Genomic DNA, 25,633 nt, shown 5'->3' with positions numbered 1-25,633 from the left:
ACAGTAATAAATCCTAATAAGAGATATACAAGGAGGTTTATGTACAGAGATATTCATCACATTACTATTTAAACTAGCAAAAAAAAAACCCAAATGTCAAACATGGGAATAACTACATTATGGGCTATTCATAAAATGGCATATATATACCTATAAATAGCATGGAAAAGCAATCAGAATATGACGGCATAAAGAACACACAAAAAACTGCATATAGTATGAGTTCTGCCCACCCTAAAAGTTACATGTGTAGAAGAAAAGGAAATGTTAGGTGTTTATCTCTGAAAGATAGGAATGTACTTATTTGCTTTACACTTTTTCTGTCTTTTCAAACTTTCTACAGCATATGCATTACTTCTGTGATAAAAATAAGATTCTATGAAACTTAAGGAAAAAAATCTATGCAAGATAAGATTCAAGTTTTTCAAAAAGCTACAGTTGATACAGAATGCTTCTTTCTGATGACACCAATGAACCCACTGGAAACATAATGCATTTGTTCTCTAGTAATCAATTTCCCTTCTAGAGCAATGTGAGATAACAGAAGCAACAGCTCCCACACAAATCTCCCAAATTTTGAGTCTCATTATAGCAGATGAAACAACAGATGTTCTGTTCTTTGTCCCCAAATTTGCAGGCAGGAAGCCAAATATTTCCTCCTTGGGAGTCAATTTTCTTATGATTCACCAATGTCAAAGTCTGAGAATCAGCACAATTGAGTGTAAGGTATTAAAATCTGGTAAGGCTTGTTGCCAAATATTTTAATTTCGAATAGTGTGGGGAGAAAGTGCTGAATGTGTGTGAATCCAAGTGACCTTGATACTTTACAATGAGCAGTGTGTTTGTTAAAACCAAGAATGTCATTTAGATCCAAACATAGGTCCATAAGCATAAAAGACTACCATCATAGGTAACAGACTACATACACCTCTAACTCCCAACGAGGGAAGCAGGTGATTGCATTTCAGTACAATCCTTCAGCACTCACAGACAAAGCATCTTCTCAATAGTAGCTTAGTAATGTTATCATTTTATGCAAAGAGTAATACATTTCATTTATGTGCAGTGACAAATTTAAATATGTATGGTATTACACGATGCAATAATGACCAGGAAAAAACACTGTAAAACTAGCTAGGCAATTAAAGCCAGTACCTTGAACACATCTGAAGTGGCTATTTATAGGAATGATATCTTGAACATGCTGTTCCTTCTCGCGCAACTGGATTATTAACCTAGGAAACAGAAGAATGCATCAGGGAATAAATACTGAAAAATTAAAACATTTAACAAATCTAGTTACACAAATCTAGTCCATATTTATTAGACTTACTGTATCTCATTCCCTGGATCTGAGCATCATGACAGCTAGAAATTGCTCTGGATCTAAGAGGATATTAGTGATGATCAATATCTGAATACCACACTGTCCTTTGCCATAAAGAATATATAATAGACTATGTCCTAAACACAGCTTATGATCTTAAAAACAAGAATTATAGTGCATACACATTTAGAGTATGCATAGCAGAGTGAAGAGTAGCTAAGTGTGAACTCCATGAAGGCAGACTATGGTTGTCTTTTCACCATAGTATTTCTAGTACCTAGCATAGTGCCTAGAACTTAGCACTCAAGTTTGTTGAATAAATGAATTAGAAATTTCATAGATTAGCCTTCAGATTATATTCTCATGGCTTTTTCCAAACAATGGTTCTGTCTCTTCAAACAAGTAAATAGGTTCATGGAGAAGTATGAAGAAGTGTCCAGCCAGCTGGATCAGTTAAAACAACCCATGACCAACAGGGTAGCAGATCTCACAACCAGGGCTTTTACATTCCTTGTGCTTTCACTCTGGCTTCCAACTTGAGGCTGGCGTTTCTAGGTAAACAGGACTGAATCTGGGCCCCCAGTATGAAATGAAAGACTTCTAAATGTATTTCTATGTATTCCTGAAATATTAATTTTCATTTACTACTTATTCTTAGTGGCCCAGAATCAAGGGATGACCTATTTGTAAGCAACCATTCTGAATATCTCCTAGCTTCCCCCAAATCAAGCAGTCCTCAGATGGTACTTTTTGCCAGAAACACTCTTCTTCCTGAGACCTAGCTCAAATATCACCTCCTCTTAGCAGCTTCTCCTGTCCGAAGCAGAACCGGTACCCTAATCCTCTGTTTACCCCTTTGTTTACCTCTTTGTTAAAGCACAAACGCCCTCCACTGCAGTTATATTTATTTCCCTCACTGATTTGAGCTCCTTGAAAACAAAGACCTTATCATACTCAGTTTTGCTTCCTGCCTAATATAGATGCTCAATACTGGGTGAATAAATGAACCAGTTTAACTAAACTATAAACAGATAAATTTCTAAGCATAACTTGTTCAGCCTCTGACATTAAAAAATGTCATTGTTTTAAGGGGTTTTATTTCTAGTTTGTGTCTTTTCAGAGGACTTGTTTTGGCCTTATGAATTTTTATTTCAAATGTGTTCACTTTAAAGGAGATAACATGAGGAAAAGAATTGCCTAGAAAGAACTAAGTGGAAATAAAAATATTAATGCTATCTTTCTGCTCTGATTCTGCTTACCTAATTTGCAAAGGTTCATATTTTAAGGTGATTAGAGGAATATGGAGCATGCTCCTTTTAAAAAAAAACGATTTATTTGTTTTAGAGAGAGAACATGTGTGCATGAGTGTGGGGAGGGGCCGGGGGAGAGGGAGAGAGAGACTCTCAAGCAGACTCCCCACTGAGCGCAGAGCTGGACATGGGGCTCAATCTGAGAATCCATGAGATCAGGACCTGAGCCAAAAATAAAAGTTGGATGCTTAACCAACTAAGCCACCACCCAGGTGCCCTTGGGCAGGTTCCTTTCAGCCAACAGAGTTCGTAAGTTGAGCAGAAAGTTCTGTAAAGCCAAATGAAGATCAGAAACTAGATAAAAACTGACAACGCAAGAGTGAAGGAAGAAGAGCTGACTTTTGGGAAAATGAACACAAACCAATATAATCTCAAAGAAATGAAGATGAGAAATAGAGTGAGGGGCGCCTGGGTGGCTCAGTGGGTTAAAGCCTCTGCCTGCGGCTCAGGTAATGATTTCAGGGCCTGCTTCTCTCCTCTCTCTCTGCCTGCTTCTCTGCCTACTTGTGATCTCTGTCAAATAAATAAATAAATATCTATCTTTAAAAAAAAAAAGAAATAGAGTGTTTGACATTGGCAGTAAAACTTTGACTGGATTGTACTGTGAAAAGCCATTATGAAGATGCACCTGGTGGCTCAGTTGGTTAAGCGTTTGCCTTTGACTCAGGTCATGATCCTAGGGCCCTGGAAAGAGTCCTGCACTGGGCTCCCTGCTCAGCTGGGAATCTGCTTCTCCCTCTGCCCCTCTCCTGGCTCATTTTCTCTCTCTCTCTCTCTCTCAAAAATAAATGAATAAATAAAAATCTCCAAAAAAAAAGCCATCATGAAACAAACAACATGAATGGACCTTGAGGGAATTATTGTAAATGAAGTAAGTCAGAGAAAGACAAATACCATATGATCGCACTTATATGTAGAATCTTAAAACAAAACAAAACCCTGAAATCACAGATACAGAGAACAGATCAGTGGTTGTCAGGGGTACGGTATGGGTAAAATGGATCAAGGGGGGTCAAAAGGTACGTATTACCAGTTATAAAATAAAAAGTCATGGGTATGTAATGTATAGCATGGTGACTACTGTCAATAACACTGTATTGTATATTTGAAAGATACTAGATGGGGCGGCTGAGTGGCTCAGTGGGTTAAAGCCTCTGCCTTCAGCTCAGGTCATGATCCCAGGGTCCTGCGATCGAGCCCCGCATCGGGCTCTCTGCTCAGCAGGGAGCCTGCTTCCTCCTCTCTCTCTGCCTGCATCTCTGCCTACTTGTGATCTCTGTCTGTCAAATAAATGAATAAAGTCTTTTAAAAAAAAGAAAGATACTAGGAGAGTAGATCTTAAAAATTCTTATAAGAAAAAAATCTGTAACTGTGTGGTGATGGATATTAGCTAGATTATGACTATTTCACAATATATACAAATACTGAATCATTGTGTTGTACACCTGAAACATATAATGTCAAATATATCTCAATTTAAAAAGTGCAACCTCCTAGGGCACCTGGGTGGCTCAGTGGGTTAAGCTGCTGCCTTCGGCTCAGGTCATGATCTCAGGGTCCTGGGATCGAGTCCCGCATCGGGCTCTCTGCTCAGTAGGGAGCCTGCTTCCTTCTCTCTCTGCCTGCCTCTCTGCCTACTTGTGATCTCTTTCTGTCAAATAAATAAATAAAATCTTTTTTTAAAAAAAAAAGTGCAACTTCCTCAAAATCCATCACAAAACAAAGATAAACTTGGAATTTAAGTCAATTCCCCAATATCTACTATGTGTTAGTCACTAAATAAACTGTAGCAATAGGGCTAAAAATAAGTATAAAAAATTCTTCTTAGGGATGCCTGGGTGGCTCAGTGGGTTAAAGCCTCTGCCTTCGGCTCAGGTCATGATCCCAGGGACCTGGGATCGAGTCCCACATGGGACTCTCAGCTCCGCGGGGAGCCTGTTTCCTCCTCTCTCTCTCTGCCTGCCTCTCTGCCTACCTGTGATCTCTGTCAAATAAATAAATAAAAATCTTTGAAAAAATTCTTCTTAAATGTAATCATTACTTTCAGAACAGGAAGATGAAAAGTAATAGGTATACGGCAAAAAGAATGGAAATTAGAATTTGGTAGTTGTCCAAACAGAAAAGTAACAGATTGTGAATATGAACTCAGCATTACTAAGAAATACTTTGATTAGTTCAAGGAAGGTTAAAGATGAAACAACACATTGCATCATAATCCATTTTCCTTGAAAAAAAAAAGAATAGTGTTTGAGTCCCTATTTCAAAAAAAAACTCTTATTTTTATTATAATTTTACTCCCTCCACTAAATTTCTCCAATGGTTGACAGAAGGAACCACAGAACTAAAGGTTATAATAGGCTTCAAGTTCTAATATAAAAAGCCCCAAAATAAGAAAATTACTTGGAAGAATGCAAGTCAGAGAAGGTACCCATGAGACAAGAATCTGAGGATTATAGATTATATGACAGTTTTAGGTACCAACAAACAATTTCAAAAGAAACTTCTCAAACAGCGTTAACTCTGAAATTCTACATAGGTTCACATCTCAGGTTTGGTACTTCCTGTGAACAAGTGACTTAATCTCTCTGTGCCTCAGATTCTTTATCTAGAAATGGGGGATGATGATGAGACTATATTATAATTTCACAGTAAACCTCACATGATGGCTAAATGAATTCATGGAAAGTACTTAGAAGAGTACCCAGCATATACCAAGCCATAAAGTCTTAGTTGTTACTATACCCTTGTACCTTAAACAGAAATGGAACAGAAGACTTTGATTTCTTTGTGGAGAGGACACAAATAGTCAGGAGAGCTGCCACTCCATTTGTTTTTTGTTTTTTTAGATTTTATTTATTTATTTGTCAGAGAGAGAGAGAGAGTGCGCAAAGCAGGGGGAGCAGCAGAGGCAGAGGGAGAAGCAGGCTTCCCGCTGAGCAAGGAGTTCAATATGGGACTCAATCCCAAGACCCTGGGATGATGACCTGAGCCAAAGGCAGACACTTAACCAACAGAGCCACCCAGGTGTCCCCCACTCCAAGTTTAAACGTTCTTCTAGTACAGGAGGCCAGATGAAACAAGGAATTATCTCAAAGCCAGCTGGTCACTTCAGTATTAGCTAACTAGAGCTCTAAACCTATCAAATCAAGGAACCACATCCTATCTGTGTTCATTTCAACAGTGTAGCTCTTTTATTTATCCTCCTAATTGTGTTTTTACAGAAGAGTAAACAGAAGTACAAAAATTTTACTGATTTACCCAAGGGTCACATCTTTTCACCCATTCTAGCCTTTGGAAGTGGGAGTGGTATTCCACTCTTCAATTCACTTTTTTTTTAAGATTTTTATTTATTTATTTGACAGAGAGAAATCACAAGTAGGCAGAGAGGCAGGCAGAGAGAGAGGAAGGGAAGCAGGCTCCCTGCTGAGCAGAGAGCCCCATGCGGGACTTGATCCCAGGACCCTGAGATCATGACCCGAGCCCAGCCGAAGGCAGCGGCTTAACCCACTGAGCCACCCAGGCGCCCTTCAATTCACTTTTCTATTGAATTTACTATTAAACTGGTCTTCCAGGGTTTGCTGAAATCTGGGAAAGACAACATGAATTTACCACACCAACAGAGCTGACCAAACAGGACCTAGGGAAAAGCTACTTCATAAGCCCGACTAATGTCCAGTTAGAGTGGCACCAAGAGACTCAGAAAAGAGAAGGCTAGGTTAGTGGGAATATCCTCTGTGTAAATTATACAGCACCAGACACAGGTCTGAGCAATCTAAAAGCAGAGATTGAGAAAAACTGGTTTTAGGCCTAATTCAATGTTGGGAGAAGACAAGATTTGAGTGATCAATGATTTTTAAATTCTGATGTCAAGAAACCAATGAACAACCAAGGAAGGTGGCTTGGGCACACAGGGATAGGGCCCATGATATGTACTGGTCACCATGGAGACTTTTAAGATGTGGCACTAGTGGAAAGGAGTGAGATCAGCAACTATAGTGACAGCTTATCAAAATAATCTTTTATAAAAAAAAATCTTTTATTCAACAGTGTTTACTGAGCTTCTAAATGCAAGGCAGAATGGAAGGTTAACACACACTGACAAACTGCCAAATGTTTATATTTCTACACATTTCATTACTTTTTCTATCAGTCAAGTCAATAAGTGAGGCAGTTACTGGTGTACACTAAACCATTACTGAATTTATGATTATGCCTCAAGCAAGTGGAACAGGGGGTGGGCAGACTGGAGGAACCAGTTGAATGGGATTAAGAAAAGGCACTTCTGTAAGGCTAATATGCCTTTCCATAACACTTTTACTTTTTGCAAACTATTTCAGCATTTATTATTATTCCAGTTACAACTTCAAAGTCCATAAGGTAAAGGCAGTTAATGTTTTTATTTAACTGTTGAGGACACCAAAGCCCAGAAAACATTATTGACTTGCCCAAGGTTACACAACACATGTCAGTTGCAGAGGCAGGAACTAAAAACCCAGGCTTCCTGCTTCAGCGCCCGCCTGTTGAGTCCTTCCACTGAACCACACTGCTAGGAGCGATCTGGCGGCTTGGAAGTTGGGGACAAAACCCCATGCCTACAGCACTCGCACTTCACACCTGGGCCTGAACCTGTTGCCCACGCAGCCTCAGCGGGAGGAGAGTAGGTGGCTTGTCGCGGTTTGGTGTTAGGAGGTAATGGCAGGCTCCCCTTCTCCGTGGGAATCAGGTGGTTACTTACTCATATTGCCCGTTCCTCTGGGCTAGCGTCAGGGCGCGGGGCTCCCGCAGAGTACCCTTCATCTCCATACCCTCGATAGTATGCAGGCAGTAGTCAAGGGTCTCCTCTAAATGCGCGGCCAGGCAGGGGTGGCGCGGTGCGGGTTAGAGGCTCCCATCCCTCCGCCCGTCCTCCCCACTGCCCAAGGCATCGCCTCCCGCGCCGTCCCCCTTCCCCCGGTCGGCTCGGCCCCGGCCCGACCGCACCCCAACCTCTCCACCGCATTCCGCAGTTCCTCCGACCCCCCACCCGCCCTGCCCGGCCTTCCCTCCCCCTTCCCTCCCCCTTCCCTCAAGCGGATACAGCAAGGGGCTGGGCTCCAACCGGGAGCCGCGGCTCCATCCCGGCGGCCTCCAGGCTCAGTGGGGCTTCGGACTGCGGGCGGATCAGACGACACTGCCTCCCGCGTCCTCACCCACAGTCCTCGGCTGCGCGTCGTTTGAGGAACAGCACTGCGCAGGGAACAGGGAACCCGGAGCCGGAGCCGGAACCCGGGAGATGGGAGACGAGAGCCGGGAACCGGGAGCCGGGAACCGGGAACCGGGAGCCGGGAGCAGGGAGCCGAGCCCAGAGCCGAGAGCCTGACCCGAGAGAGAGCGGCGTCTCGCGCCCCCGCCAGTTTTCCAGGCCGCCGCAGATTTCGCCCCCTGCGGCCAACCAGCGGAACTGCAGCAAGAGACCCGACGGACCGGGGGCGTTTCTACCACGTCCAGGGTGGACTGCGTTTTAAATACTGCCGGTGACACAAGAATTGTTCTGTGGGCATCAAAGGTTGCCATAGAAACAAAGCACCGCTATACCTATGAGAGAACGCAAGTGTGATGGACCGATAGGACCTACATCATCCAGTAAAAAAAAAAAAAAAAAATCGTTATTACAGTTATAACGCACTTGGTGGTTATCCTACTTCAAATGTTTTCCCATTCCCTCTCTTCCTTTCACCACCTAAATCTTTAGAAAGATCCCCAAAGCTCAGACCTTTATTCTTCCTTTGCGCCCCCTCCAGGTAATCTCTAAGCAGGCAAAGACCAAATACACTTCCTGGGTCCAGACCCGGTGCCAACATATCCCACTGGTTAACGCAATACTGGACCACAAAACTAACTCATCATTTTACACAGTCACTCAGGCTTGAAATTTCTAAGCCATGTGCTTTCCTCCTTACTCCTAATTTCTCTGTATCGAATTGTTCAACAAACAAACATTAATAATATTTTCTTTGGAATTACTTTCAGATTCCTTGTTTTCTCTCCACTTGCACCCCCATCATTTTACTGGTACCCCTTTGTGATCTCTCCTTTGACCGGTTTACTCTGTTGATAATCATAAGAACATCCTTCCCGGAATAATGTTTCACTTGCATTTTTTACTTGCTCAAGAATCTACAGGGGAGCCTAGGTGGCTCAGTCATTAAGCATCTGCCTTCAGATCAGGTCAAGATCCCTGGGGTCCTGAGACTCAGTCCTGCATCAGGCTTTCTACTCAGCAGAAAGCCTGCTTCTTCCTCTCCCACTCCCTCTGCTTGTGTTCCCTCTCTCGCTGTGTCTGTCAAATGAATAAATACAAATCTTTAAAAAGAAAAAGACTCTATAGTGGAGTGGATAGCAAGACTGATTTTAAAACTGTAGTAATTAAGAGCATGCGATGTAGAGCTGGTCAGACCCATAGAACAAAATTCAGAGCCCCAAACAGATCCACACACAAATATGGAAAGTTGATATGCAACATACTGTGGCATTTCGAATCAGTGGAAAAAGAATGGATTATTCACTAAATGGTTCTGGCACTCTTGATCATCCATATAGAAAATTATCAAACTAGATCCCTACCTCATACCATAGAGGAGAAATTCAATTCCAAGTGGATTCAAGATCCAAACGTGAAAAAGCAAAACTTCCAGAAGAAAATAGGAGGATATCTTTATGAGCTTGGAATAAGGAATAAGAATGACTACTTAAGACACCAAAAGCACAAACAATAAAGGAGTTGATAGATGCATTTAACTACATTAACTTTCAAAATGCCTGTACTTCAAGACAACATAAACAAGTTAAAAGACAAGCCACAGACTGGGAGAAGATATTTTTGATACATTTAACTGACAAAGGACAAAATATGAGGCTCTATACTTCTACCTGTCATCACCTTACAGAATTGTCTCCCACCACTCTTTGCAACTCACTCTGCCCAATCACACTGCTCCTTGTTATTCCTAGAACTTTCTAGGCACACCCCTGCTCCAGGGCCTTTGCACTTGCTGTTTACCTGCACTTTCACCTCCTTCGGGTCTTTGCTCAAATGTTGCTTTCTCAGTGAGGAATTCCTAGACAACTTTATTTAAAATTGCCATTCAACAATTTTCTTAACCACTTTCACAAAAACATGCCTCTTCATTCATCCTCCATGTTCATTTTTTCCCATAAAATGTATCACTATCCATTATTTTATCTATTTTATTTATTGATGTTGTCTATTATTTACCTTCCTTCCCCCACAAGAATGTAAGTTCCATGAGGGCAGAAATTTTGTCTGTTTAGTTCATAGCTACAATCCCAGAACATATAACCATTCTTGGAACAAAGTATATACTAGAGAAATTTTGATTAAATTAATGAGTGAATTAGTGTTCAGAATGTATAAGACTCCTATAAATCAGTGAGAAAAAGAAAGAAAATTGATAAAATACATGAATAAGCAATTCATATTCAAAGAAACCCAAATAGCCAAAAAAGACATGAAAGGACGGCGGTGCCAGGCTGGCTCAGTCAGAAGAGCAGGTTGACTCTTGATCTCAGGGTCATGAGTTTAAACCCCATGAGCCCCATGGTGGGTGTAGAGTTTACTTAAATAAAAATTTCTTAAAAAGACATTAAAGGATGTTTCACTTCATTACTATTCAGAGAAATTGAAAACTAAAACAATGAGGTAGTTTTTCACAACATTGGTATGGCAAACTTTAAAAATTCAGATATCACCAAGTGTTGTTGAGGATATAGAACAGATGAAACTCTCTGATCCATTGCTAGAAGAAGTTGGTAGAACTCCTTAAGTTCTACCATAAGCTGGTAGAACTGCTAGGAAGAGAAATTTGACATGGCCTAATAAAGTTGAATATGTAATACAATTCAACCCAGAAATTCAATTTCCAGGTATAGACTCGGGCAAAACTCTAACCTTTATGCACAAGAAGACATGAAAAAGAATGCTCATTGAAGGGGTGCCTGCGTGGTTCAGTCAGTTGGGCAAAGGCTCTTGGTTTCAGCTATATCCTGATCGCAGGCTCAGGATCTCAGGGTCATATATGGGATCAAGCCCCACATCAAGCTCCATGCTCAGTGCAGAGTCTACTTGGGATTCTCTCCCTCTCTCCCTCCCCCCACCGCTTGCAGGCATGTGTGCTCATGCACTCTCTCTCTCTCAAATAAATACATAAATAAAGTTTTTTTTTTAAAAAAAAGGTTTTATTCATCTATTTGACAGACAAAGATCACAAGTAGGCAGAGAGACAGAGAGAGAGGAGAAAACAGGCTCCCCGCTGAGCAGAGAGCCTGATGCGGGGCTTAATCCCACAGCCCTTGGGATCATGATCTGAGCCGAAAGCAGAGGCTTTAACCCACTGAGCCACCCAGGTGCCCCCATAAATAAAGTTTTTAAAGAGAATGCTCATTATAGCATTATATGTTATCTCAAAAAAAAAAGGGAAGCAAATTAAATGTCCATCAACAGGTGAATGGGCAAATAAATCACCATGAATACAGTTAAATACTATTTTGAAATTCATATAATCTGAACTATGTATTAACAGAATTAAATCTTAAAATATAATGTTGAGTAAAAAGAGCAGAACATGTGCAGTAGTCTACTGATATAAAGTCTGAAAATACTGGGGCACCTGGGTGGCTCAGTGGGTTAAGCTGCTGCCTTCGGCTCGGGTCATGATCTCAGGGTCCTGGGATCAAGTCCCACATCGGGCTTTCTGCTCAGCAGGGAGCCTGCTTCCTTCTCTCTCTGCCTGCCTCTCTGTCTACTTGTGATCTCTCTCTGTCAAATAAATAAATAAAATCTTAAAAAAATAATATTTAGAAAATATTATCTGTTGCTTATGGTTACATAGATATAATAGTAATAGTATATAAAACATGATAGGGCATAATCATCACCAAATTCAAGTGGATTGAGACTGGGGAGAGGCGTACAGCGAATATCAACTATATCTATAATACTTATTTCTTTAAACCCATTCTGAAAGTTAATGTTGCAAGATTCAATAGAACCGGGTAGAAGGTACATAAATTGGTTATATTATATTATGCACATTCCTGTTTTTGAAATTGTTAGCAATCAATGAAAATGAAAAACAAAGAAATAATATGTAGGGGAAGGTTAGCAGTGTCAAATGCTGCATGGAAAAATGAGGATGGAGAGACTTTTTAGATGTGTCAAGGAAGTCACTGGAGACCACCACGTAAGTGGCTTCAGTAAGTAGTGAAGATGGGAACAAGATGATTGGGAATTGAGAAGGGACTATATTGTGAGGAATGGAAACAAGATTCCGCGTACTGAAGAGGCTTGAAAATAAAAAGGAGTGAAATACGATTTTAATTCAATTAATTAGAAGAGTCAGAAATTCTTTTATTTTTTTAAAGATTTTATTTATTTATCACAAGTGGGCAGAGATGCAGGCAGAGAGAGAGAGAGAGAGAGAGCCCGACGACGCAGGGCTCGATTCCAGGACTGGGATTGATCCCACGACCCTGGGATCATGACCTGAGCCGAAGGCAGAGGCTTTAATCCACTGAGCCACCCAGGCACCCCAGAGTCAGAAATTCTTGGCAAAACCTGAAGCCAAGGGGAAAAGCAAAGGGGAAGGGGCTAGGAAAGAGGGATACATTTAAGATATTAGAAAATGGAAACAGAAAATTTCTAAGAAAATTCCTCCAAGGGCACCTGGGTGGCTCAGACAGTTAAGCATCTGCCTTCAGCTCAGGTCATGATCTCTCCGTCCTGGGATCCAGTCTTGCTTCCAGCTCCCTGCACAGTGGGGAGCCTGCTTCTCCCTCTCCCTCAGCTCCGCCCCCATATCATGCTCAATCTCTCTCTCTCTCTCTCAAAGAAATAAATAAAATCTTAAAAAAAAAAAAAGAAAATTTTCCTGGTGATTGGGAAAGACGAGAATCCAAGGTACAGATGGAGGAATCAACTTTAGGGAAGAAGAGAGAGATTTCTTCCTCCAAACCTACAGTATCCTCAGCATCTAAAACAGTGCCCGATACATAGTGGGGTACTCAAATAGTTGTTGTAAAGAATAAGAGGTTGTGAAAAAACCGGAAATATATTGAGATGAGGACACTAAAAACTGTGGTCCCTGACAGGGGAGATGACTTTCTCCAAAAAAAGTAGTAAGTGAGGGCGCCTGGGTGGCTCAGTGGGTTAAGCCACTGCCTTCGGCTCAGATCATGATCTCGGGGTCCTGGGATCGAGTTCCGCATCAGGCTCTCTGCTCAGCAGGAGCCTGCTTCCTCCTCTCTCTCTCTCTGACTACTCGTGATCTCTCTCTGTCAAATAAATAAATAAAATCTTAAAAAAAAAAGTAGTAAGTGAGTGTTATAATACTAATACCAGTAAAAATCCTGGTGGCTGATGTTCAATAGTTTTGTGACAGACACATTCTGCTTAGATTTACATATACACTTTCATTTAATCCTCACTAAATCCTTGTAAAATACTAATATTACTGTTTCCATTTTAAAGGTGAGAAAGCTGAGACTTGGAGAGGTTTAGCAACTTGCCCATTAACTAGTAAATGTCAAATTTAACATTCAAACTTAATGTTTGTCTGACTCCAAAGTCAGAACTCTTTCTTTTATAGTTTGCATTTTTTAAAAAGATTTCATTTATTTATTTGACAGAGAGAAATCACAAGTAAACGGAGAGGCAGGCAGAGAGAGAGGGAAGCAGGCTCCCTGCTGAGCAGAGAGCCCGATGCGGGACTTGATCCCAGGACCCTGAGATGAAGGCAGCGGCTCAACCCACTGAGCCACCCAGGCGCCCCCAAAGTCAGAACTTTTTAACCAAACACAATATGCTGTTCATTCAGTATTAACAGTACTAACAATAAGTTTTCACTGAGAACCCTCTGTGTGTCAGGCTTTATGGTAACTGCTCTACCTGAATTATCACATTTAAGGTAATGAAACTGAAGTTGAGAGAGAGGGGTTGGGAACTTGAACAAGGTGGAGAAAAAGGGAACAGGCACCATTGGAGAATGACAATGAATCCAGAAAAATTAAGGGGTTTTAGAGGAGCACCTGGGTGGCTCAGTTGGTTAAGTGTCTGATTTTGGCTCAGGTTATGATCTTGGGGTCCTGAGATCAAGCCCAAAGTTCAGCTACCCACCTAGTGGGGAGTCTGCATTTTTTTCCCTCCCTGCTCCTTCCCCAGTCATGCACGCATGCGCCGCTCTCTCTCTTTCACTCTCTCTGTCTCTCAGATGAATAAATAAAATCTCTTTTTTTAAAATAAGGGGTTTTAGAGCAACAGAGCAAGCCCAGTTGGAGGCAAATAACCTGAATTTCCGTGGTTGTCCAAATCAGCAAAGGTCTGTAATTTTCTTTGTCTATACTTGGCAGATCAAAAGCAAGAGTAGAAAAAATATACTGAAAAGGTGTACTAAGCTTGAGAATTAGTATAGCAGGCAAAGCAGAAGTCATGAAGCGAGGGAGTCTGAAGTGGTAGTTGTGACATGTTGGAGTAGCTGATCCTGAAGTCAAAACGAGGTAAAAATATATACCCCCTCAGCCTAGGGTCAGCAGACAGAAGGAAGGCAAGCTTGACCAATGTAATCATGCCTAGGTCTGACCCAGCAGCAAATTATTGTATATTTGAAGTCTCACTTCAGGGACTATGCTTACTTAAGAGCTTATGTAGGTGTTAAATAATTTTTGTAAGTTGGCTAAAATCATTATTTTATCCACAATCACCTTCTGACTTAGCTACAGTTGTTAATGGTACCACTGTTTAACTTGTCACCCCAGTTTAAAGCTTCAGGTTTATTGATGGACTTGCTCACCTTCATCTACAGTACCTACTAACTCAAGTTTTCTCAATTCTATAGTAAATTCCTTAATGTATACCTCTGATTGTTCTCACCTATCATCATCAGATGACCATTTGCCTAACTAAAGGTCTTATACCCTATACTTGTATTTACATACAAGAAACATGCAGTGCAAAGAGTTGAATGGTCATTTAATAAAATTCAAATAAACAAAATTCTAGCTTCAAGAAAACACGAGTCTCACCACCTTCACCACCACCACCACAAACACACGTCAGTGCACAGTGCTTATTTTTTTATTAGACAACTATAACTAAGAGCTTAGAACTTAAAGGCTTTTTAGAGACAAATTAAAAAGTGAGATCTTAAGGAGAGTATAAAATACTAAAAGAAAATGGGAAAATTCAAAAATAATCATTTAATTAAAGGCTACAAAACATAACATATCAAGTTCATTAATTATTCAATTTTCTATTTATTAAAAAATTCAGTCTTTGAAAACAACTTTTAGGTTGGATCTTCTCACTTCCCAAGAATGTCCAAATATGCATAATGATTATGGAGAAATCACAGCCATCATAAATTAAATTAGTTATGCACAGACAAATAATTTCAAGAACAAAATTACAAAAGCCCTTTCAAAAATTTATAACAAAAATATAAATATTTAATGCAGAATGTGGATGCATTTTAATATGTTTAATATGAGGCTGGCTGAAGCCTTCACAGGTGAGAAAGCTTAAGGCCTGTGAAGGCAGAAACAGGCCTGCCTAACACAGATGAGGCCCGGGAAGATTTCGCATCGGTGAGTCAGCAGCCAGAGGCTGAAAGGCAGGCTGGGCAGAGGTATAAATGATTCACAGATTTTTAAGTCACCACTAGTTGAAAAGACTCACTTTTCATATACACAAATCCAGTACAGATACTGCTTTCCATAAAAAGCAGCATAAAGAAGAGTTCTTTCTTTTTTTTTACATATTTCCATTTATACTTTTTGTTCCTTATAGAATTTGGTACTTGCTACTTAATTCCTATCCTAGGTGGTTTCTTCATTTCCTTTGACTTCCACCTCTATTTCATTCTCTAAGGTTAGACTCTCCTTTCTGCTTCAAGAATCCCATAGTCAGCTCTGGCATTGTGCACCCAGTCCTACTTTCCCTCTCCCTTCAGAAATTGGAGATGCTGAACCGAAAGAATATGGAGTTAGCCTGGCATTTAAGGCTCCAAGGATTCTGCCCTGAACATATCTTTCCAGTTACTTCCCAAGATCACTGTTTACAAGCCTTATTTTCTACCCAGCATTTTCCTTAAGAACTGAACACATGAAGCAGTTAGTAGCAATCAGACGGATATGCTTGTGATTCAGGTATTCCACTGATCATTCAGCTGAATACTGCTAACATGTTATCTTGGTCTTGGCCTTTATAGAGTGTTCAATTTTTTTAATGGTCATAAGCTGTTAAATATATATCCATAAAAAATCAAAGAGATGCTGATGTTGAAATACAGACCATAAAAATGATAAAAATTCTACAAGTTCTCAAGGTGATACCCATCAGACCCATAAGCTGCATTTATCTGATCAAAATTCTTACATGGCACGTAAAGATTTCTCTAGTACATACTTCAAAAACCCTAAAAGAGAAAGTAGAGTTATGGCTAAATTCAACCGAGTTTTTGTCTATTTGTGACATTTAATCTACACTGTGATAGATCTAGTGGGATGATCTATGAAGATTACCTAAGCTCCCTTCTATCCTCAATCCTGTGACCCTTCTCAAGACAAGCAGTGGCACATGAGGCTGGTCCCGTCTCCAACACAGTTGTCATGAAAGAAAGGCAGAACATATTCTTGCTTTGTAGGTTATTGAACCCATCCCTCTATCCTAGTAGATAAGAACCTCAGAACTGAGAAGAAGAAGGCAAGTAGAAAAGGGAACTTAGAAGATAGGATCTTGGGACACCTGGGTGGCTCAGTGGGTTAAGCATCTGCCTTCAGCTCCAGTCATGATCCCAGGGTCCTCGGATTGAGTCCAGGTTGGACTCCTTGCTCAGTGGAGTCGGTTTCTCCCTCTACTCCTCCCTTACCTTGTGTTCTCTCTTTCTCTCTGACAAATAAATAAATAAAACCTTAAAAAAACCCCAGAAGATGGGATCTTGTGGTCATGATGAGGGGAAGCAGCATTGGGTAGCCATTAGGGACACAGTAGGGACTATGCCATTAGAGGCTTGCTGGGGACTTGCCCCCCCCCCCCCCACTTAATGAATGGCAGTAGGGACAGAGGAGAGGGTGACTGTATAACCTAAGGAAGGCTGGCGCAGAATATATTAAGAACCCAAGAAGTAGACACCTCCTCCCCATCACTGCTATTTCAGTCTTGCATAAACTCTACAGTTCCAAATCAACATGAGGGGCATGAAGAAGGAAAAAGATAACTCTGAAATCTGAGTTTAACATGAAATATCACACACACACACACACACACACACACACACCATTGAATTTACTGAGTTCATGTGGACAAGGCTAGATTATTCTCTGCTCTCAGGAAGAATGGTAACTTAGATGTAAGTCCAGATATAGGCCGTGTAAGCTCCAGAACCTTGTCTGTCTTGCTATGGCTACGCACCTAGCACCACAGCTATTTGATAGGTATCTGTGGAACATATAATCATCCCTTGCAGAAAATAATGCATGATTTGGAATTTTCCTAAGAGTGTTAAGCATCAAAACAAGTTGTGAAATACTGCTTTAAATATTTGACTATTTAATTTCTTGATCACATACTACTACTTCCATCTTATTAATGATAACTTTCCCTGCAACTATACCTGCTGAAATCCTCTCTATTCTTCAATGCTCACCTCAGATGGTCCTCTGAAGCTTTTCTTCTCTCAGTCCTCAGCTGGAAAAGAATTCTCCCTCTCCTGAACAACCGTCTCTGTCCGTCTCTGTGTATCTCTTATAGAACCTCTCAAGGTCTACCTTGTATCATATTGTTACAGAACAAATAAGCACAGGATGAGCTCTGATCATTCTTATCTTCACTTCCCCACCACCTCTGCAGCACTTTACAGTTATACTTTTTTAAGTAAATGTTTAGAAAACATTTTTTTTTACAATTTTCCATAGTATGCTTATTTCCCTTCTTTTTAAAAATTTTTAAAAAGATTTTTATTTTTTTTTATTTGAGAGAGAGGGTGAGACAGAGAGCACAAGCTAGGGGAGAGGCAGAGGGAGAGAGAGAGAAGCAGGTCCCCCACTGAGTAGGGAGCCCAATGTGGGGCTCAATCCCAGGACTCCGGGATCATGACTTGAGCCAAAGGCAGACACTTAATGACTGAGCCACCCAGGTGCCCCTCTTTTTCCTTCTTTTAATGAACATAAAATATATATGTACAGTTTAACAAATGATTATAAAGTGAGTGCCCATGTAACTTCTATCCAGGTCAAGAAATCAAACACCGTTCAGGAGCGTGGCTGGCTCAGTTGATAGAGCATGTGGCTCTTGACCTCGGGGTCATGAGTTTGAGCCCCATATTGGGTGTAGAGATTATTTAAAAATAAAACCTTAAATAAGAAAAAAGAAAAGAAAGCAAACGTTGTTAGCAGTTTGGAAGACACCCCCAAACCAGACGCCTTTCTCTCGACCACCTCTTCTTCATCCACCGAGAATTAAACCAGGGCTGGTACTGAGCTCGCATACTCTGATGAGGTATAAAAGCTTCTGTCTATTTGGATTAGCCAAGGTTTGTGTCATAACAGCTGTTAAAATTTTTGAAGATCATTCCTGTACATAACCACTATCTTGACTTCTGTGTTACCCATTTTGTTGCTTTTCTTTATAGTTTTGCCAATTACAGATGCAGCCATAAATGCCTTTGCCTGTTTTTCAACTTTCTATGAATGACCTCATACAGTATTCACTCTTTTGTATCTTGCTCATTTCACTCAATATTATGTCACTCATATAGCTGTATATAACTGTCATTTTCTTTGATGCATAATATTTCATTGTATCAATACATCACAATTCATTCATTCTCCTGTTGATGGACATTGAAATGGTTTCAAGTATTTGGCTATTATAAATAAAACCTACTATGGGGGGGCGCCTGGGTGGCTCAGTGGGTTAAGCCGCTGCCTTCGGCTCGGGTCATGATCTCAGAGTCCTGGGATCGAGTCCCACATCGGGCTCTCTGCTCAGCAGGGTGCCTGCTTCCTCCTCTCTCTCTGCCTGCCTCTCTGCCTACTTGTGATCTCTCTCTGTCAAATAAATAAAATCTTTAAAAAAAAAACCTACTATGGACACTCTTGTATATGGGTTTTGGTGCACATATGATTATTTTCTAGGATATATTATCCTGGTGGAATTACTAGGCCAAGGTGTTGCAATTTGGGCTCTCCAGAAACAAAAGCTGAGATGGAGTATTGAGTGCAAGATGTTTATTAGGGACTAACACTTGTGGAAGAAAGGTGAAGGAAGCAGGATTGAGCAGTGGAAGAAGATGAACTGAGATACAAGTCTGACAAAGCTTGAGCTGACTTGGTGTGGAACTTGGGAATAAGTAGTGCCCATCTGTGTGTTCTGCTTCAAACCTCACTCAGTTACTCTCTTGCCTTACTCATTCACCTTAGGAAGAGCATGACTTTGAGTAAGGCATCTCTCTGCGGCTAAGGCCGACCCTCAGGGAGCTGGCAGCTTGAGGCTATCTGTTGATGCATTCCCCATACCTGTGCAGAATGTCCTTCCTTGAAGGGGAATCGGAGTGGCTTCTCTGTTTCTCTACCACAATCCATCATAGGGTACATACGTGTTCAGTTCTAGGTAATGATACCAAACTGGTTTCCAAAGTGGTTGTACAACTTACACTCTCAGTTGCACTATATGAGAGTTCCTATTGCTTCTCATCCTTGTCAACTCTTGGTGTGGTTAATCTTGAAAACATTTTAGCCATTCTAGTGGATGTGTACCAGTATCTCATTGTGGCTTCAATTTGAATTTCCTTGAGGACTACTGAGGTTAAAATCTTCTCATACATTTATTGCTTTGTTATGTCTCTTTTTCCCATGTGTATTTGTTTTGTCTTCCCTAGATAATGAGCCTTTTTCAGGTAGGAATCAGCGAACACAGCCTGATGCCAATATTTGTATGCCTCAATCTAATAATGGTTTTCATATTTTTAAATTGTCCAAAAAAAATCAAAGGAGGAATAATACTTCATTATATGAAATTCAAATTTCAGTGTCCCTAAATAAAGCTTTATTGGACCCCATTTATTGTCATGTGTCTACCTATTGTCTTTGGATGTTTTCATGCTACCCCATTAGAGGTTATTGTGACAAAGACCTTGAGGACCACGATGTCTGAAATATTTACTATCTGGCCTTTAACAGAAAAAGTTTGCTGATCTCTAGTCTAGGTTACTGGTTCTAAAGTGTGATCCCTGGGCCAGTAGTATCATTATCACCTGGGAACTTGTTAGAAAGGAAAATTCCAGGGCGCCTGGGTGGCTCAGTTGGTTAAGTGTCTGCCTTTAACTCCAGTCATGATCCTAGATCCTGGGGTCAATTCCTGCGTTGAGCCCCTCATTGAGCCCTGCCTTGAGCCCCACAAGGAGCCCTGTGTCGGGTTCCCTGTTCATTGGGGAGCCTGCTTCTCCCTTTCCCTCTGCTGGTCCCCATGCTGGGGCTCCCTGCTCAGTGGAGAGCTGCTTCTCCCTCTCCCTCTGCTGCTCCCCCAGTTTGTGCTTTCTCTTGCTCTCTGTCAAATAAAAAAATAAAATCTTAAAAAAAAAAAAAAGAAAGAAAGAAAGCATGGGAGCCTGGGTGGCTCAGTCATTTGAGTGTCTGCCTTCGGTTCCCATCATGATCCCAGGGTCCTGGTATCCAGCCCTGACTGGACTCCCTGCTCAGCAGGAAGCCTGCTTCTTCCTCTCCCACTCCCCCCTGCCTGTGTTCCCTTTCTTGCTGTGTCTCTCTGTCAAATAAATAAATAAAATCCTAAAAAAAGAAAAGAAAAGAAAAGAAAGGCAAATTCAGGGTCCTGGGATCGAGTCCCGCATCGGGCTCTCTGCTCAGCAGGGAGCCTGCTTCCCTCTCTCTCTCTCTGCCTGCCTCTCCATCTACTTGTGATTTCTCTCTGTCAAATAAATAAATAAAATCTTAAAAAAAAAAAAAAAAAAAGAAACTCTGCGATTGGGGCACGCTACCTGAGTTTTAACAAGCCCTCCAGGTAATGCTGATGTGTTCAAGTTTGAGACAATTGGTCTAGGCGCTGGACAAGGACCTAATCCATTTTCTTTGCAAGTCATCATAGTCCTTCATGTTTTGTTCTACCCATAGTGGGCAAGCTATAAAAGAGCCTTCAAAAGTGTCCTATAAATATATTTTTGTGCATGTGAAATCTGGCCAAAATAGACACCTAAGTCAAACTTAGAGGAGGAAAAATGGGAGAAACCACAGAAGGCAACATAAAACCTGAAGGATATATGTGGAGGGTGGAGGCTAGGGAACCAGCCCCTGGGCCTCTTTCCTTCCACCTCATTTCATGCAGCCTTTTAACAAACATGAATCAGGTATGGTCCCTGTCCTCAAGGAGGTCATGTTCTATGTAGGGTTCTATATATGTGCTGATCCTCTTCTCCCTCATTGACTGCTTCTCCTCAAAACTTACCTTTGATGAAGTGTAATTGCACCAAATTGTTGACCCTAATAGATGATAATGAACAGAAAAAATTAACTTGGCGAACAACAGCTTTGCTTTATTCTCACTTTAGTTCAGGACTGACTTCTAGACTGACTTTCTTATGTCCTGGCTTTTCCCTTGGCTTAGTCTGATGTTGTTTTTTTTCTTCTTGTTAACCACCAGCCATTGCATGCAAATGGCATGCTAAGACAATGTTAAATGTTTTACATGTATTTTTACATTAAATCCTCATAAAGTCACTCTGAATTAGTTTTTTTAATTGTTAATTTAATTCCAGTTAGGTTTGAGTTACATATTATATCCATTTTACAGATGTAAATCTGAGGCTTAGAGAGGTTAAATAATTTGGTAGCATTTGAACTCCAAATCTTTCTGACTCTAGAGGCCTACGTTGGTAATAATTATGTTATTCTGCTTCTAATAATATTCACCATGTGCTTTTAGCAAACCCAATTCAGATTACTTAGCATGTGTTACATATTTTAACACACTTTGGTGTACAGAATTCCAGGTTGGGAAGTGTTTAGAAAATCGACTATATCTTTTTTCAGAGCCAGGATTTGTGTGATAATTTTTATTTTTTTAAGAGATTTTATTTATTTGACAGAGATCACAAGTAGGCAGAGAGGCAGGCAGAGAGAGAAGGGAGGAAGCAGTCTCCCTGCTGGGCAGAGAGCCCAAGCTCATCCCAGGACCCTGGGGTCATGACCTTTGCCAAAAGCAGAGGCTTTAACCCACTGAGCCACCCTGGCGCACCTGTGTGATAATTTTTTTTAAAAGATTTTATTTATTTATCAGAGAGAGAGAGGGGGAGAGAGCGAGCACAGGCAGACAGAATGGCAGGCAGAGGGAGAAGCAGGCTCCCTGCTGAGCAAGGAGCCCGATGTGGGACTCGATCCCAGGACTCTGGGATCATGACCTGAGCCGAAGGCAGCTGCTTAACCCACTGAGACACCCAGGCGTCCCTGTGTGATAATTTTTAAGAGTAGAAGAATTCTTTTACATACAACTTAAAATGATAATGTCAAAAATAGCTCCTTTTTTTAAAAAGATTTTTTATTTTATTTATTTGACAGACAGATCACAAGTAGGCAGAGAGGCAGGCAGAGAGAGGAGGAAGCAGGCTCCCCGCTATGACCCGAGCTGAAGGCAGAGGCTTTAATCCACTGAGCCATCCAGGCGCCCCTCAAAAATAGCTCCTTAGCCAGGTAACATTGTAAATAGCCCAGTAATTTATATTCCTTCTCTTATTTTACACATTAAATAACTACCTTGTGTCTTTGGTATGAAACTGTTCTTTCCCTTTTTTGACTCATCCTGTCTACTTGTTCCTACTCCATCTGTTAGAGATTATTTCAACCTGCCTCATTTTGAGCAATATTTTTCAATTAATCTTTAAAATGTTATTTATTCACTGTATAAGTATAAACACCCTCATCAAGGAAAATTAGAAATCATAGAGGGACAAAAATAAGGAAAAAGTTCATCCATAATCCCACCACCTTCCTACAACTACTGTTAACATTTGGAGTAGAACCTTTGAGACCTTTTCCTTTGTGGAAATCTATTCGTGTAAACAGTTTCTTCCTTCCTTTCTTTCTCTTCAAAAATGTGATCATTCTATTTTTTTTTGCTTGCCTTTTTTCACTTAACAGTATATTAGGGACCTCTGTCACCACGACTGCAAAGGAACAGGGAGCAAGAGGGTCACAAATTGGCTCTTACACAACTGGCCTAGGAGAGAGACATCTATTCTACTCTTATCCTATTAGGCAGAATTTGTCATATTGACTTGCCTTGATGAAAATAACTTGGGAAATGGGGAGAGACACATGATTATATAACGTGAAGCTATAAACATCCGAAAGACTACTAATATAATATAGAGTGATCTCCACTAAATGTGGAGAATATGACATAGCCAGCTTTTTGGTCTAAAAATGGGAAATACAACCAAAAAGAATACTGAAGTGGCTACTTGTTAGAAGCAGGAAAAAGATAAGGCAGTGTTGCAGTAGAGGTTTAATGAATATATATTTTAACATGATTTCGACTGTTGAGACTCAAATACTTTATTTTTTTCAAATACTTTATATACACATAATGAAACAAATAAAATGAAAAACTAAAAAAATGGGGAAAAAAGATGTTAGCAGCATATTTGCATGCCAACAGATACGTATTTCCATAATCCTTCATAATGATTGCATAGTATTCCATTTATGAATGTTTTGCACATTTTGCAAACAATTCCTCTTGCACATTTCTATTGTTTCAGTTAGTTTTTCCCCAACCCTGTACTGAGTCCTAAGTCCCATCACTCTTCTGAGAATTTACTTTGGGTACAGGCCATGCAAGAATCCCAAGTTATTCTCTAACCTCCACCTTACAGCAACTTTTCTGTGGAGCTAAAGAAATTATCTGGCTGTGCATACTATCAGAGCCTTAAGAGGGACAGTGCCTCCTCATAAATCCAGAGGGAACACTATGGAGACAGATGGCAGAAATATTTTTCAATAATTTTCCCAATATGATTTCTACTGTCAAGGAGGAAGCCCTGTGAAGAACAGAGAACTTAATAAAGGCAAAGTGGAGGGGTGCCTGTGTGGCTCAGTCAGTTAGGTGTCTGCCTTCGGCTCAGGTCATGATCCCAGAGTCCTAGGATTGAGTCCTGCACGGCTCCTTGCTCAGCAGGGAGCCTGCTTCTGCCTGCTGTTTTCACTGCTTGTGCTCGCTCTCTTGCTCTCTCTCTCTGACAAATAAATAAAATCTTTAAAAAAAATAAAGGTGAAGTAGAAAGATGAAGTTTGGAGCCAGCTGGTCTGGGATTTGAATCTGGGTTTTGTCACTCACTAGCTGTGAGAACTTAGATAAGTTATATAACCTCAGTCTCCATTTTCTGATCTGTAAAACAGGGATCATGACATTTATTTCATAAAATCACCAGCAGGATTAGCAATATTCTACATAAGGAACCTAGCACAGTGCTTAAGAAATTGTGGATGCATACTGGCTATTACGATTACCTTTTCCTTAACATACAGAGCACCAAGGAAATATCACATTTTCAGAAATTCCACTATCATAAATGTCTTCAAGAAGAATGGTGAGAAAGCTTACTGCTGTGAACAGAATTGTTACTATAGTTGTAAGCAAGATACTGTGACCAGAATCCCTTGTACCAGCTTCTGAACAACATTGATAAGTGGAATTACAATGTAGTTTTAAGTCATACTGTGGTTTCAATGTAAGAGAATGAACACCAAGTCTTTGACCTTGCCTTCATGAACTTTATAAAAGTACTTAAATCAGGGCGCCTGGGTGGCTCAGTGGTTAAGCCGCTGCCTTCGGCTCAGGTCATGATCTCAGGGTCCTGGGATCGAGTCCCGCATCGGGCTCTCTGCTCAGCAGGGAGCCTGCTTCCTCCTCTCTCTCTCTCTACCTGCCTCTCTGCCTACTTGTGATTTCTCTCTGTCAAATAAATAAATAAAAATCTTTAAAAGTACTTAAATCACCACTGCACATGCATTCTGGCAGCTACTGACAAGTTTGGCTATATAAAAATGACTACTGAATAAATTCTGCAATATTCACAACTCGACAGAATGGATATATTGTTCAGTAGATTAAGATTGGTCTTGAGGTTCTCAAATATGGCCCCAATGTCCTCTATAAAAGTTTGCTTTGTTTTCCTACCTTACTGGAGTATAGCAATTTCAAATGAAAAGACAAAATAGGAGAAAGCAGTAGCAGATAGAGCAAGGTGTTGAGTAGGTTCAGAAACGAGGTGACTCTTGTTGAACAGAGTCTATAGATCATGAATTTTAGGCAGATTTGCAAATAAGGATAGCACATGCTCTGTAAATAGCAGCTGTTGCCACAAGCCAAAGGGCAATATTTACATGAATCCTGAAGCAAGGTCTACGGACCAAGCATTGACCTTTCCAACCAAACGCACTACTTGGTAGCAGTTTCAGCAATGTCATGCTGAAAAAGGAAGGATCACATTATACATACATGGAAAATAGCCAAAATACAAATATGTTCTGTCCCCCAAATTAATTTCTAAATTTTTTTTGGAACTTGGAACACATTTCCACAGAAAAGCTATTATAAAGAAATGTGAGTTTCCCAGATGTCCTCATAAAAGTACATTTAGCTCAGGATGTAACCAAAATACCCTACATTGGCAATGAGAAATACAATGTAACAAAGTATTTTCACTAGCAGGAACACACCAGTACATAACAAGTATTTACTGACCCTCCTTTTCATCTGAAACCCCAGGCAAGGAAAGGTGAATTCTATCCCCCATAGCTACAGTTTGGTGAAAAAGAAATCTTCCATCCTGCTTGTCTAAAAGTATCCTTCTCAAGTCAGGTAAATGGACGAATTGCAGAATCCTTCTCTTTTTGTCCTTCCTGAACGGAATTCCCCACCGAATGACTTTTAATG

At 40.6% G+C, this 25,633-nt stretch overlaps 1 protein-coding gene across 4 annotated transcripts in view; it reads right to left on the bottom strand.

The window, feature by feature from the left end:
- OCRL (OCRL inositol polyphosphate-5-phosphatase) overlaps nt 1–17,403 on the bottom strand; it is a 62,878-nt gene extending 45,475 nt beyond the window's left edge. For 3 of the 4 annotated variants that reach the window (XM_059157454.1, XM_059157455.1, XM_059157456.1), the window contains exons 1-3: nt 7,715–7,964; nt 7,373–7,443; nt 1,156–1,235 (exon numbers count right to left, since the gene is read on the bottom strand). In XM_059157454.1, coding sequence (XP_059013437.1) covers nt 1,156–1,235; nt 7,373–7,443; nt 7,715–7,753 — 190 coding nt within the window. In that variant the 5' untranslated portion in view covers nt 7,754–7,964. Of the gene's footprint in view, nt 1–1,155; nt 1,236–7,372; nt 7,444–7,714; nt 7,965–17,333 lie in introns of those variants that run through there. The other variant, XM_059157457.1, reaches the window with a different exon arrangement.
- Nucleotides 17,404–25,633: the final 8,230 nt, after the last annotated feature.

This window comes from Mustela lutreola, chromosome X (genome assembly GCF_030435805.1).
Source record: "Mustela lutreola isolate mMusLut2 chromosome X, mMusLut2.pri, whole genome shotgun sequence".
In the NCBI taxonomy this organism is placed as follows: domain Eukaryota; kingdom Metazoa; phylum Chordata; class Mammalia; order Carnivora; family Mustelidae; genus Mustela; species Mustela lutreola.
The sequence above is the reverse complement of the archived record's forward strand: the minus strand, read 5'-3'. Positions and strand labels throughout refer to the sequence as shown.